This window comes from Aotus nancymaae, unplaced genomic scaffold, assembly GCF_030222135.1.
Source record: "Aotus nancymaae isolate 86718 unplaced genomic scaffold, 86718_ANA_hifiasm-v0.15.2.pri h1tg000049l, whole genome shotgun sequence".
NCBI classification, from domain to species: domain Eukaryota; kingdom Metazoa; phylum Chordata; class Mammalia; order Primates; family Aotidae; genus Aotus; species Aotus nancymaae.
The window spans coordinates 4,131,933-4,146,888 of NW_026988463.1; the positions used below are offsets into that span (position 1 = coordinate 4,131,933).

A 14,956-nucleotide genomic window follows, 5' to 3' on the forward strand; every position below is an offset into this window, starting at 1 on the left:
ACTGACCCAGGTGACGCCAAGGAGATCCCTGGATGTTCCCCATTCTCAGAAACAACCCACAAACAGGGCCCATTGGGGCGCTGCGGTTTCAGCTCCTCACAGCAGGGGGCACCGCTGGCCTATGCAGAAGGTGGGAGGGAAGCCTGGGAGAGGTTACAAGGAAGCTGGCCAGAGACTAGGAGTTAAGAGTCAAGCCCAGAAGGTGAGCACAGGGGCCAGGAAACAGGCCCTCCCTGCAGAGCACCATGACCCGGGGACGTGGGAGCTCCTGGTCCCTGCTGCTGTCCACACAAGTTTCCAAGCCTCTGGGTCATAGAGCCCAGTGAGAAAGAAAAAGCCACTGGGCTTTCTCTGTAACCTTACACCAATCTCCGTGTATCCGCTGCAAAGAGGGAGGGGATAACTGGCTCCTAGGCTACGAAAAACTATATAGGTAGCTGTGGAACAGAGTATTCCCTGCTTCCAGCTGTGTAATCCTGGGCAACCCAGCATGTCTCTGGGCCTGAGGTTCTCCTCTGTAGAGCAGGAAGAATACAGACCCTATGATACCCTGGCCATTGACAGCCATCCAGAACATCAAATGAGATTATACAGAAACAGCCAGATTAACACAGGGAAACATTTGTAATATCATTCACAAGACAATAAGACACCATTGCTACATTTTTAAAAGATGAGTAACATTTTTTTTTTCTTTTTAAGACGGGGTTTCACCATGTTGGTCAGGCTGGTCTTGAACTCCCGACCTCAGGTGATCCACTCGCCTTGGCCTACAAGGTGCCTGGATTACAGGCGTCAGCCACCATGCCCGGCGATGAGTAACATTTTTAAATGGCATTGCTGTCGGGAAACAAGGACTCTCCTCTACTGTTAGTGTGAGTACAAATTGGTATCACAGAAGGCAATTTAGCAACAACTAGCAAAATGTGTAATTCCAGTGTTCCAACTTATTTATTTATTTATTATATTTGTTTGGAGTGCACTGGTGCAATCTCAGTTTACTGTATTCTCTGCCTCCCAGGCTCAAATGATCCTCCTGCCTCAGCCTGCTGAGTAGCTGGGACCACAAGCACATGCCACCACACCCAGCTATTTTTTCTGAGACAGGGTCTCACTCTGTCATCCAGGCTAGAGTGCAGTGGCACGATCTCAGCTCACTGCAACCTCCACCTCCCTAGTTCAAGCAATTCTCTTGCCTCAGCCTCCCAGCCCATAGCTGGGATCATAGGCATCTACCACCATGCCCAGCTAATTTTTGTATTTTTAGCAGAGATGGGGTTTCACCGTGTTGGCCAGGCTGGTCTCAAACTCCTGACCTCAAGTGATCCGCTTGTCTCGGCCTCCCAAAGTGCTGAGACTACAGGTGTGAGCCACCGTGCCCAGCCATAGGATTGTTTTTAAAAGTGCTATGGACGGAGGATTCTGAAACTATGTATTCTAGTATTGCTCAAATAAGCAAATCCATTAAAGATAATGGGAGTCCGGATTATTACTGTTCTCAGAGAGAGTTACAAATATGGAAAAGGAAAAGCTAAAATTAATCCTGTGGCATTACATTGTAATTGGAGGGTTTTTATATAGATGATGGATAGAGATATTGGTATATGCAGCATATAAATTGGTATATGCATTATATAAATCACAGACATGAGCCACCATGCCCAGCCTAATTTTTGGGTTTTGTTTGTTTTTTGAGATTGAGTCTTGCTCTGTTGCCCAGGCTGGAGTGCAGTGGTGTGATCTCAGCTCACTGCAACCTCTGACTCCCAGGTTCAAGTGATTCTCCTGCCTCAGCTTCTTTAGTAGCTGGGATTACAGGCACACACCACCTAGCTAATTTTTGTATTTTTAGTAGAGACGGGGTTTAATCATGTTGGCCAGGCTGGTCTCAAACTCCTGACCTCGTGATCCACCCGCCTCGGGTTCCAAAGTGCCAGGATTACAGGCCTGAGCCACTGCGCCTGGCCCTAATTTCTGTATTTTTTGTAGATACAGTGTCCTACTATGTGGCCCAGGCTGATCTCAAACTCCTGGGCTCAACCCATCCTCCTGCCTCGGGCTCCCAAAGTGCCAGGATTACAGGCGTGAGCCACCAGGAGGGTGCTGGTTTTCCAGAGCATGGCGTGACCATGCAGGAGAACAGCACACAGCCATCAGAGGGAAGGAGGGAGGTCTCCACACACACAGCTCGCATAACAGGATCCCATGTTCATACAATCAAAAAGGACATCCTTCTATGCACTCACACATGCAGAGGAAAGGCCTGGAAGTCTTCACAAGAAACTATAATGGTGGTTTTCTCTGGGAATTAAAGAAGGTAGAGATCAAGAACGGAATTTGTATTTTTCGATGTATGCTATTCTGCACTATTTGAATGTTTGCAACAAGTGTGTCTTATTTTTATTATTTTGAAAACCAATTTTGCAAAGAATCCAGGCCCAAGGGAAGCAGATGGGGAAGGGCAATAGGAGGAGGGGAAGGAATGGGCGATCAGAGGGCTTAGGCACCACCGATGAGTAGATGGGGGGCACCTGTGGGCTCTGGAGCACAGGAGGGATCCAAATCAGCATTATCACACTTGAAGACTCAAATATGCATGACTGAAGTATAAAGGCTTAAAACCAAAATGCTATCTGGTAAAGCATTGCACTCTGCTGGTGAAAGGGTAGTTCCTGTGACAGAAGTGTCATCCTTTCCTACTCCCGGGGGGAGCCCAGACCCAGACCCAGACCCACGGGTCCTCACACACATCACAAACGAGCTCCTGAACCTGTGTGGGCACCAGGCGAGTCTGGTCTGGTTAGTGGTCCAGTCCCGCTGACAGGCCTGCACTGTACACGTGCTCTCATGCCCTACCTGTGATCTCACGCCCTACTTATGATCTCATGCCGTACTTGTGATCTCATGCCCTACCCGTGATCTCATGCCCTACTCATGATCTCACGCCTTACCTGTGATCTCATGCCCTACCCGTGATCTCATGCCTTACCTGTGATCTCATGCCCTACCCATGATCTCATGCCCTACCCGTGATCTCATGCCTTACCTGTGATCTCATGCCCTACCTGTGATCTCATGCTGCCGGAGCTCATTGTACTTGTAGGACTGCTCCAGGGGCTTGATGGATGAGTGGTAGATCTTCCGAAGCCTCTGCAGCACCGCTGAGAGAGAGGGCAGAGGCAAGAACATCAGGCAGGTACGATCCAGGCAGCCTCTCCACTGTGGAGGGGTCTCACCATCCAGGGCAGCTCCAGCCCTGCCTGGTGGGGAGCAGGCGCCATCTGCAGCCTGGCAACTATGCAATGTATTTGCAGTTGGGGAGTCAGCCCACATCTCAACGCACAGAAACCTTCAAATCAAAAGACATTCTCCTACCCACCCCCAAAGCCTCCTGAGCTGTTTGGTTATTTTATTTTATTTTTTTAGAGACAGGATCTCACTCCGTCACCCAGGGTGGAGTTCAGTGGTGTAATCATAGCTCACTGCAGCCTCTAACTCCTGGGCTCAAGCAACCCTCCCACCTCAGCCTCCCAAAGTGTTGGGATTACAGGCATAAGATAGTGCAGCTAGGCATTTTTTTTTTTTTGAGATGGAGTTTCACTCTGTCGTCCAGGCTGAGTTCAGTGGCGTGATCTCAGCTCACTGCTACCTCTGCCTCCCAGGTTCAAGCAAATCTCCTGCCTCAGCCTCCTGAGTAGCTGGGATTATAGGCATGTGCTACCACTCCCAGCTAATTTTTGTATTTTTAGTAGACACAAGGTTTCACCATGTTGGTCAGGCTGATCTTGAACTCCTGACCTAATGATCTGCCTACCTCGACCTCCCAAAGTGCTGGGAATACAGGCGTGAGCCACCACGCTGGGCAGTGAGCTGTTTTTTTAAAACCTCTCTCCTCCTTCCTCACCTGAATAGTGTGTCTGAAACCCTGCCTTGCCCTGCAGCCTACTACAAGCCCTTTCTTTGGTGGATGAGAATTCCATCTTTGCGGCCCACTTCTGTGTGTGCTCCCTGAGGCATAGAAGGCAAAGAGACCCAGCACCAAGTAGGCCTGCAGAACGGCACCCTGGCCCTGGCCTGTCACTGTACCCCCAGACACTCCTGAAGGGGTCACATAACCCAGATGGCCTCTTTCTAGAAGGAAGAGGAGGAACTAATAGGAAGGCCTGTGGGTTGGCGAGTCAGGCTAGCGAGACTCTACCGCTCAATCCACCACCCTCTAGCTGTGTGTCAGGAGCAAACTGCTGCTAGCCTGAGCTCCAGTTAGGTGGCTCATTGATTAAGAGAAGACAAGCCCTGCTGCAATCCTTGGGTTTCAAAGATAAAATGATATATCACATGAAACGGCTTTATAAACTGTCACAGCAGAAGGAGATGGGTCTGTGTTAAGCGTCCTCCCCTGCACTGCAGGGGGCCACACTGGATTCACCCACACTGGCCCTCTGCTTGGACGGTCCTTCCTCATTTCTGCCCACCTGGAGCCTCCAGCCGTGGACCCTGCTCACATAGCCTCCTCCAAGAAGCCTCCCACCTTCAGGGCTCTCCTCCTCCCCAAGGTCCCCTCTGGCCTCTGGGATAAGGCCCTGGAGCGCCCTGGCTCTCCAAAGCCTCCAGGGGTCTGCCTGGCCCCTGGCAGCCTGGGCGTGTCTCCCTCCCCTGGTTACCAGAGTAGTCGTCAGATGGCTTGTCCTCATTCAGCATGAGGGTCTTCTCGATGTGGGAGCGGTCCCTCAATGGGGCTTCTTCATTCGCATCCTCCGCCTCTTCTGCAGAAAGAAGCAGACAGCCAAGTGAGGGCAAAGCTAATAGCCAGCTGAGCTCTGAGCGCTGGCACTGTGGACGAGGGCTGGGCCTCGAGCAAGGGCTCAGTGGGGTCTTGCCAAGTTACACTGGACTGAGCTCTGCCTTTAGGAAGGAATTTGCTAATCCAAACCCTATGAAGCCCCATGGGCAATGTATTCACATCTGGGGAGAGGGTCCACATCTCAACCTGCAGAAACCTTATTTCATATATTCAACCAATAGGCACTGAACACCTTTGCCATGCCAGGCACTGAGTGTCACTGGGAATACAGTGGTGCCCACCACAGGCACAGCTCCTGCCCTTAGGCAGTTGCCTAGTCCAGTGGAGTCAGAGATAATGGTCTTCAAAGGAACGCTGGGGTGGCTCGCACCTGTAATCCTAACACTTTAGGAGGCCGAGGTGGGAGGATTACTTGAGCCCAGAAGTTTGAGATCAGCCTAGGCAACATAGCAAGACCCCATCTCTACAAAAAGAAAGTTTAAGTTAGCCAGGCAGTGGTGCACACCCACAGTCTCAGCTCAGGAAGCTGAGACAGGAGGATCCTCTGAGCTCAGGATGCCAAGGCTGCAGTGAGCCATGATCACCTCACTGCACTCCAGCCTGGGTCACAGAGTGAGACCCTGTCTCAAAAAATTAAAACATCAAACATCTCAGGAGGCTTTGGGGGTAGTAGTAGAATTCCTTTTGGCTTGAACTCCAGCCTGGGCAAAAGAGGGAGACCCTGTCTCAAAAATAATAAAAAATAATAATAATAAAATGTAATCATTACAGATGATGGGATGGCCACAGAAGGAAACATTCTGGAGGCTAAGTGGGGCTCAGGAGTGTCTGTGTGGTCTAAGCGATGGGGTCAGAAAAAACCTCCTCAGGTCTCTGCTGGGGGAGTGAGTTAGGTGAAGAGTGGAGAGAAGCGTTCTGTGAAAGCCCCAGAGGAGACTTGTTTAACAAGAAGCAGGAGGAGGGGAGTCTGCTGCTGTGGGGAGGCCTGGGTGCTGGGGAGCTACTGAGGTCCTCAGGGCTGACCGGGCAGGACCTTCCGCAGAGCAGAAGGTCCACAGAGCAATGAGAGCCAGTGAGGGGCTCTAGGCAGGCAGCTGCCACGGCCACATGAGCGTTTCATCAGGATCACACTGGCTGTGTGGGAAGGATGGCTGGAAGGGCCACTGCAGGGTGTGTGTGTGTCTGTGTGTGTTGTGCCTGTCTCGTTGTGTGTCTGTTTTAGTGTGTCTCTGTGTATATTTCTGTGTCTATGTGTATGTCTGTGTGTCTGTGTATGCCTGTGCATGTCTGTGTTGTATATGTGTGTCTGCTTCTGTGTGTCTGTATGTTTATCTCTGTATCTGTGTGGGTCTGTGTGTCTGTATGTGTCTGTCTCTGTGTGTTATCTGTGTGTGCGTCTGTTTCTGTGTGTCTCTGTATCTCTGTATTTGCATCTCTGTGTATATTTCTGTATCTTTGTATGTCTCTCTGTTGTATCCGTGTGTGTGTGTGTGTGTGTGTGTTTGTGTTGAGGGGAGCAACTGTTGCTTGATCCAGACAGCAAGTGATGTGGGGTGCCTGCCACAGGCTCCCGGGGATAGGGAGCTGTGATATCACAGCTGCTTCCTCCCAGGCTGCCTGCACAGAGGATTTTAGGCGATTACAAGAGGGGTGGACTCAGGCCTATGGGGCAGAAGGAGGCCAGCTCCACTAGGGGAGATGCAAAGAAGAGTCAATATGCCTCATGCAGCATCTCATGATAATGACTCTTTAAACCAGTCCCAGGTAGCCCCAACCCCAAACCCAGAATAGGGAGCTCACTGACTACAGCACACACCCACCCTTATGGAGAATACAAGTCCTCATAGACAGCATATAAGTAGTATGTAGATATATAAATTGACTGGGCGTGGCAGCTCATGCCTGTAATCCCAGCACTATGGGAGGCAAAGGCGGGAGGATGCTGCTTTAGGCGGGCATTTGAGAGACAACGGCAGTCACAGACTGAGTTCTCATCTCATGATCCTGACCCCCTCAGTCCTGGTTCTGCAACACTTCCTACAGCCTAGTCTTCAAGGGAGACCCCGGTGCTAGCCCCCCAAGGAATCACCAGGGCAGTTCCCAACCCACTCTCATCCACTCCTTGCACTTCCCTCCACCTGCCAGCCACGGGGCACCGATCACGCCATTAGCTCCTTTAGGCTGAGGCACTGGCATGTGCTACAGCACATCAGGGACCCTAAGGGGAGGTTCTAGGGGACCTGACTCAGAAGTACCAGGGCTCTCTGGCCCCTCCAAACTGGAGGCCAGCTGCCAATGCATAGCCTGAAGGCACCTCCCCAGACCAGGACTCTGGAACGGGACTGCCACCCTTTGCCACTTTCTCCTGTCCCTGCCTGTCTCCTACACACAAGACTTGCCAGGAGAATGCAGCTGCCCAAGGGATGGAGTTGCTGTTAGGGAAGTAATTCCTACCCTGGGCAGCAATGATGGGATTCCCCCTCCCCTGATGTCCCTCCTCAGGCTCCTCTGCCTTCGAGTCCGGGATCTCACTGCCTTCGGGCTCTGTATTCAATTCCTCTGAGCCAGGCTGGGCCCCTCTGTCCCCATGGCTTGAGGTTCCTGTGGCTTCCTGGGGCTCCCCAGCTTCCTGGGACTCCTGGGCTTCATGGGGCGCCCTGGCCTCCTGAGGCTCCCTGGCCTTCTGGGGCTCCCCGGCTTCCTGGGGCTCCCCGGCTTCCAGGGGCTCCCCGGCTTCCTGGGGCTCCCCGGCTTCCTGGAGCTCCCCGGCTTCCTGGGGCTCCCCGGCTTCCTGGGGCTCCCCGGCTTCCTGGGGCTCCTCGGATTCCTGGGGCTCCCTGGCCTCTTTGGAGGTACGCTCCGCTTCTTCTGAGCTAGCTCCACCACCACTGTCCTCTTCGGACTCCTCTTCAGAGGGAACGCCTCCTTCTTCCTCGCTTCCACCTCCATCGCCACTTTCCTCTTCAGAGGAGGCCTCACCTGCGTCCTCCTCGATCATCACTGGGGCCTGCCTCTCCTTAGTGTCCTCTGCCTCGGCGCTCTGGGCGCCCCCAGACTCCGCATTAGCTTCTGCAGCTGGGTCGGGCTCACCCTGGTCCTCGGTGCCCTCCCTGGCTTGTGTGTCAATATCCGACTCCGACTCTTCCTGCCCAGTCGCAACGTCAGGGGCTCCCTCTGGCACTGCAGGCTCCTGGCCAGGCCCAGGGCTGCCCTTGGCCTCTGTGTTCAGTGAGTGGACCCCATCACCCTCTGAGCAAGTAGAGGCCCCCTCTGCCTCCGGCTCTGCTGTCCCTGCCACTGCTCCCTGCACAGAGCTATCCCCTGGGACCTCCTGGGCTTCATCAAGGAGTTCACAGCCCCCAGCCTGTCCTCCTGCCTCTCCACCAGCAGCTCCCTCCATGAGGAGCCCAAGCCCAGGCTCCTCTCCTAGCCCTTCTCCAGAACTGAGCTCCAGCCGCTCCTCTTCCACAGGCCCCTTGGGCCCTCCTGGAGGGAGGGCACTTGCTGCTGGTGGGCCATTCTTTTCCTCCCCAGGCCCCGCAGCATCCCTGTCATCCCTTTCCCCGGGTAGAGATGACTCTGTGGCTGAGGCATTGGAGAGGCTGGCTTCAGGATCAGAGCCCGGGCTGGCAGCAGATGCAGGGGTCTTCTCGGGGCTCTCGGCCTCAATGCCATCTGGGTAGTGAAGCAGCAGATTCTTATCTTGAGGAGCTGTGTCTGCATACAGACCCCTTTCTTTCTCCTCTAGACTTGCATCTCCGGCAGAGAAATGATTCTCCAACAAATTGCCAACATCTTCTGTGCCACCCGATGTGGAGACTTGCAGTTCTAAATGATTAGAACATGATTGGTCAGTTTCACAGGGTTGGCACTGGCTTTTTTTCTCAAGAGTCTACATCAACCTAGCTCCCGTCTTCTGGGATGTGGTGTTGGCCTGGTGTGCAGTGTTACACCTACCAACCTGGGTCTTCAGGACCACCTCGTGCGTAGCAAGCAGGTGTTATTCTGCCTCCCTCCCAAGATGTGGAAACTGTGAATCAGTGAGTTAAAGGACCAACCCGCTGTCTGTCACTAAGGAAGTGAGCAGCTGTGCTAACCCGAGAACCCCTGCGACCCTAGCCCTGACCTTCAAGCTTCCTGGCTTGGTCCTGATGACTGTATATGGAGGAAAACTTGGGTGAGCCCTTCCAGTCCTTCCTCAACCTTGCTCACGGGCATGTGCAGCTGGGCTCAACCTTGGGGATGCTTCCAAGATGGGACAAATGCTTGTGCATCCCCACCTCATGTCAGTTCCTACAGTCATTAACTAGCATGCTTTTAATACTGCTATCAGCAAAGGAGTGAAAACAGGTGTTTGCAGGCTGGATAATCTTAGGTTACACGGCACAGTGCTTAGGGGATTACTTGTGGCTCTTAACCTTATTAAGTCACACATCTAACCCTGTCCCAGTAAGGGCAGGCATTTGCTGGCCTCCCTACCTCAGATTAGAGGGTGCATGGCCTGAGGAGGAGATATCCAAAACAGGCCAGGCCTGGGCTTCCCAAAGGCCCTGGCCAACCCCTTCCAAGGGGATCCCTTTGTAAGGGACTGAAGTTTCACCCAGAGAGCGGAGGGCCCAGGATGAGAGAAACTCAGGGGCTTTGTCTGTGCCAGAGACCTCTGTCAAGGGTCAAGTTTAATGTTTGGAAAATGGGGTCAGAAAAGTCAGAGCATGGTGTCTCATGCCCATAATCCCAACACTTTGAGAGACCAAGGCGGGTGGACCACCTGAGGTCAGGAGTTTGAGACCAGGTTGGCCAACCTAGTGAAACCCCATCTCTACTAAAAATAGAAAAAATTAGGCCAGGCGCGGTGGCTCACGCCTGTAATCCCAGCACTTTGGAAGGCCAAGGCGGGAGGATCACAAAGTCAAGAGATCAAGACTATCCTAGCCAACATGGTGAAACCCCGTCTCTACTAAAACTACAAAAAAATTAGCCAGGCGTGGTGGCACATGCCTGTGGTCCCAGCTACTCGGGAGGCTGAGGCGGAAGAATCGCTTGAACCCAGGAGGCGTAGGTTGCAGTGAGCCAATATTGCCACTACTGCACTCCCGCCTGGTGACAGAGCAAGACTCTGTCTCAAAAAAAAAACAAAAAAACAAAAAATTAGCCGGGCGTGGTGGCACACACCTGTAATCCCAGCTACTCAGGAGACTGAGGCAGGAGAATCGCTTGTACCCAGGAGGTGGAGGTTGCAGTGAGCCGAGATCACACCACTGTATTCTAGCCTGACCAACAGAGCTAGACTCCGTCTCAAAAAAAAGAAAGAAAAGAAAATGGGGCCAGAAGAGAGGGTTAGGCCCACCCCTCTGCTCCCTGCCCCCAGGCTAGGGTCTGTTTAGGGGGGACATTGCAGGCTCATGGAGATGAGGGCACCACAGGCATCCTGCCTTGGGGCAGCTGAGGCAACCTCCGTTCTCCCTTGACTCTCAAGGCCTCTCTCTGAGGAAGAGCACCCCACCTGTCTGCTGAACACAGACACCTCTCTCAGACCACCACTTGCTACTCCCATCTCTCCCTCCCGCAAAGAAAAGCAACTTCTTGGGGTCCTCTTCTCCCTCAGGGTGCCCACCCTTGATCTCCAAAAGCTGGGCAGCCTCCAGGGATCATAAGCAAGTATTTTCTCATAGTTCCAACAGACAGCCAACTTGCTGTCAAACTCAGAAAGATATGAAGCTTGGTACCTTTGATTAGAGAGGAGCCCTGTGGATTGAAATAGACAAGCTTTCCCCCAGCACTTTCATATGCATGGCCATTTAACCTTTATGACTGTCAGAAAGATTTTACAGCTGAATTAGTCAAAGTCCACAGATCTCTGCTCTGCGCCAGATACGTCACCACTAAGTGGCTAATGGGTGACTGGAACCCAGAACTGCCTAGTCTCTGTCCAGGCTTCCATGCCATGCTGTACTTAGTGGAGCACAGAAGACCCCTTCCTGCCGGTACCTCAGCCCCTGCCTGCAAGCACCTTCTCTCCAGACTTATGCTCTGTACAACTCTTGGCTCCTGAGCTGCAGGAACCAAATTTAATTCTGTGTTCCCAGGGCCTGGGACCCTGCCTGACCCACAGAAAGTGCTGGAAAAGATCCACAGTTAGATTTGGGTACCAATAAGAATTCCTGATCCCTTAGTGAGGGAGAGACAAGACAGGGAGCTGAGTGTTGCTCATTTTAATTTTCTTTCATCACCACTTACATACCTTTAAGTCCTGATCCCTTCACCTACATCTCTATCTCTCTGCCTTTCACATCTGCAGAAAAACCTGTGGTGGGAACTTGGTTTAATTCAAGGAGACTGGCTGTCCTCTGAGCAACAGGATGTGTATAATGTATATGAGATACATCTGTATGCACACATCTGAGAGGCAGCCTGCCAGGCAATGCTTAAGCACTTTATATATAAAACAGTACCTTCATCATACTGAATTTTCTTAATCTTACTTGTTTTTATAAAATGAGTATTCTTTTGTTTTTATTTTTTTTCCTTTAGTGTCCTTACTCATAAAATGAGTACTATCCATATTGTTTTTTTTTTTTTTTTTTTTTTGAGACAGGGTTTCATGTCACCCAGGCTGGAGTGCAGTGGTGCGATCTCGGTTCACTGCAACCTCTACCTCCCAGGTTCAAGCAATTCTCCTGCCTCAATCTCCCGAGTAGCTGGATTACAGGCGTGCACCACCAGACCTGGCTAATTTTTGTATTTTTAGTAGAGACAGGGTTTCACCATATTGGCCAGGGTGATCTCGAACTCCTGACCTCAAGTGAACTGCCTGCCTCAGCCTCCCTAAAGTGCTGGGATTATAGACGTGAGCCACTGCACCCAGTCTCATATCCCTGTTTTTACAGATGAGAAGACTGGAACCAGAGACACTGAGGCCCTTGTCGAATGTCACATAGCTAGTAACTGGCTTGGGTCATGTGACAATGTGACTTCAGAGCCACAGTAACCCCTGGGAGCCTGTTAGAGATGCAGACTTTCAAGCCCCAGCCCAGACCCACTGAATCAGAATCTGAATTTTAACAAAATGACCGGGTGATTCATGGGCACATTATAGTCTGAGAAGTGCTTGTCTACACTGGTCTCAACCAGCGATTCTCAGCATTGGCTGCATATTAAAATCACCTGCTTCTTGGCCCCATATTTCCCTTTCTTGCGGTTTTGATTTAAATAATCCAGAGTATTGCACCAGCACCAGGATTTAAAAAAAAAGAAGTTCTTAGGTAACACACAAAGTTGCAAACCACTGTAACCACCAAATCAAATCATCCTGACCCCGGGCTTCAGCTTCTAGGCCCTCCCCACTGTGAAGATGCCCATTGTGGGCTCCCAAGTTGGGGTGGGTCTCCTAGGGCCTGGCATTTGCCTTTGGAACAGCAGTGGTCAGGGTGTCTCCTCTGGGAATTCAGCCCTTTCCATGGGCCCCTGTTGCCCTTCAATGATGATGGTGTTGACAGTGATGATGAGGATCATAATGATGATGATGAGGGTGATGATGATGGCGATGATGACGACGGTGGTGATGATGACAATGGTGGCGATGATACTGAGCTGAATGAACTCTAGGTCTGATGTCCTATAACATTTCTGACATTCCCAAAAGCCCTTTTTCCCTGATAAAGGTGAGAGGGCTGCACAGTCCCAAGGAGGATGAAAGACTCCAGATGTTGGGGGTTCAGCATGACCATGACCTTGATCTTCATACTGCTGTGTGCTTCCACTCTTGAGTCCTGGGCAGGAAGCGAGGCGTGTATATGTGTATGTACATTTACATTCAGGCTCTTCCCTGGTTTTCACAACTTAGGGCCAAGCTTCCCCTGAACTTCTGCTAAACAATTTGGAGTGAAAAGGACTGAGGATGATGGCTTCTTGCACTGTGGCCTTCCTTCCCAGGCTAAAAATAACTGCTCAAACAGAAAGTCCCTCCATGAAACAAGCTGTCCCACTGGGCCCCCAGACCTCAGTCCCTGGGCAACAGTTGTCCCATTGGACCTGGTTCTCCTCTTGGAGGCGCAGACAGAGGTGTGGGAGCCTCCGATTACACTCCTTTCAATCCTGTGACATCTCACTTCAATCCTGGGAAATCATGGCCTGTGTCTTTCCCACCTCTCCTGCTTCTTGCCGAAGCCCCCTATTGGCCCCGGAGCAGGGAGGCCACAGAGGACCCAGGACACCCTGGAGAGGTGAATCCCCAGTAAGACGAGTCTTGGTCTATCCCGGGACATGAAGTGCCACACTGTATGTGCCGCTGCCAGGGCGGCTGCCCCGGCTCTGGCCAGACCAGGCCCAGGACTGACGTCAGGGCACAGGAATAGCAGGCCCCAACTCTGCCCAGAGACCATGGGAAGGCCCCAGCCCCACTCACACCCAGGCCAAGCATGACACACACCAATCCTGCTTCTCCCACCAGCCTGTCTGCCAGCAGCCTTTCTTGGGGGGCCAGCCTTCCAGCGGCTCCCACCAGCCCCATAGCCTCAGGGCAGCCCCAGGGGCTCAGTCCCTCTCTCCTCTTTCCACCACCAATCAAACGCCCTGATTTTGTTTCTTAAGCTCCGGTTCCGTTCCAAAGCACTTTTTTTCTTTTTTTTCTTTTTCAAGATAGAGTCTCACTCTGTTGCCCAGGGTGGAGTGCAATGGCGTGATCTTGCCTCACTGCAATCTCCACCTCCCAGGTTCAAGTGATTCTCCTGCCTCAGCCTCCCGAGAAGCTGGGAGTACAGGTGCCCACTACCACACTCAGCTAATTTTTGTATTCTTAGTAGAGATGGTGTTTCACCAGGTTGGCCAGGCTGGTCTCAAACTCCTAAACTCAGGTGATCCACCCACCTCGGCCTCTCAAAGTGCTGGGATTACAGGCATGAGCCACCGCGTCTGGCCCAAAGCACTTTCACATGGACTCAGTGGACTGTGGAGTTGCCAAGGGCTCTCGTGAGTCCAACTGTAAAGGAGGAAGCTCTGGCCAGAGGCCTTCAGAGACTCGCCCAAGATCAGGGCAGGGTGGGACACAGCCCAAGTCTATGACCCTTAGTCTGAAGTTCTTTGTGGTCCCGTGGGAGCTCACAAACCATGTCCCATGAAGTGCTAGGGTTCCACAGCAGTGACTCAGGGGTAAGGGAAGATCAAACAGCAGGGACAGCCACCCCCTTTGTACTTCCTGCCCTCCTTGAATCTGTCTGCCCCACTGCCTACAGAGGAAAGACTAGAGCGAGACTGACAAGCCCTGCTCCTTTGCTCTCCTTGTTTCTTCCCTCAAAATAGTAGTATCTGCCTCGAGCCTTCTCCCCATTATTTTCTCCAACATCCTAAAACATCCTGCTTACAGCATGTTTTTTTTTTCTTTTTCTTTTTTTGAGACAGGTCTTGCTGTCGCCCAAGCTGGAGTTCAGTGGCATGACAGCTCACTGCAGCCTCCACCTCCTGGGCTCAAGGGATGCTCTCACCTCTGCCCCCAAAATAGCTGGAACTCCAGGAGTGTGCCACCACATCGAGCTGATTTTTTTTTTTTCATTTTTTTGTAGAGATGGGGTCTTGCTATGTTGCCCAGGCTGGTCTCAAACTCCTGGCCTCAAGCGATCCTCCCACTTCAGCCTCCCAAAGCACTGGAATTGCAGGTGTGAGCCACCTTACACTTTCACTCTGCCAGTCCGCATATGCCAGGCTCTGAGCTGGGTCATCTCCTGCCCTCACGTAGGACTCCATCTTTCCAAGGTAGTTTCCTGTGCTTATTCTTCTTTGATGCTCCTAGCAGCCCTCAGAGGCAGAAAAAGCAAGGGTTGTTAACCTCTCTTGAAATGAAGAGGTAGACACATGAAAGTCAAGTCGTTTGCCTAACAAGTCATTCCAGGGATGGGCTGGAACTCAGGCCAAGAGACGGAGCAAAGCTCCCTGGGAGTGACCATGACCTGCTGAGCTGTTCAAGCCCAGATACCCAGCTTCTGGGGCTGGGTCAACGTGTATCTGTGTATTTCACAAGGGGAACACCAGCATTTCAGACCCTCTGCATTAGCCATCCTTAGTACCAAGGGCCAGGAAGCTCTGTCTTGAGGTTGAGACTACAGATGGAGAGAATAGAGGTCTGGACCTGTTTTTGAGCCACCTCTAGGTGCTGAATGTATT

At 52.0% G+C, this 14,956-nt stretch overlaps 1 protein-coding gene across 2 annotated transcripts in view; it reads right to left on the reverse strand.

The window, feature by feature from the left end:
* SRL (sarcalumenin) overlaps positions 1-14,956 on the reverse strand; it is a 54,529-nt gene that overhangs the window by 11,284 nt on the left and 28,289 nt on the right. Inside the window, exons 2-4 of one of the 2 annotated variants that reach the window (XM_064362403.1) lie at positions 7,256-8,629; positions 4,662-4,763; positions 3,066-3,161 (exon numbers count right to left, since the gene is read on the reverse strand). In XM_064362403.1, the coding sequence (XP_064218473.1) occupies positions 3,066-3,161; positions 4,662-4,763; positions 7,256-8,629 (1,572 nt within the window). The remainder of the gene's footprint in view (positions 1-3,065; positions 3,162-4,661; positions 4,764-7,255; positions 8,630-14,956) is intronic. The other variant, XM_064362404.1, reaches the window with a different exon arrangement.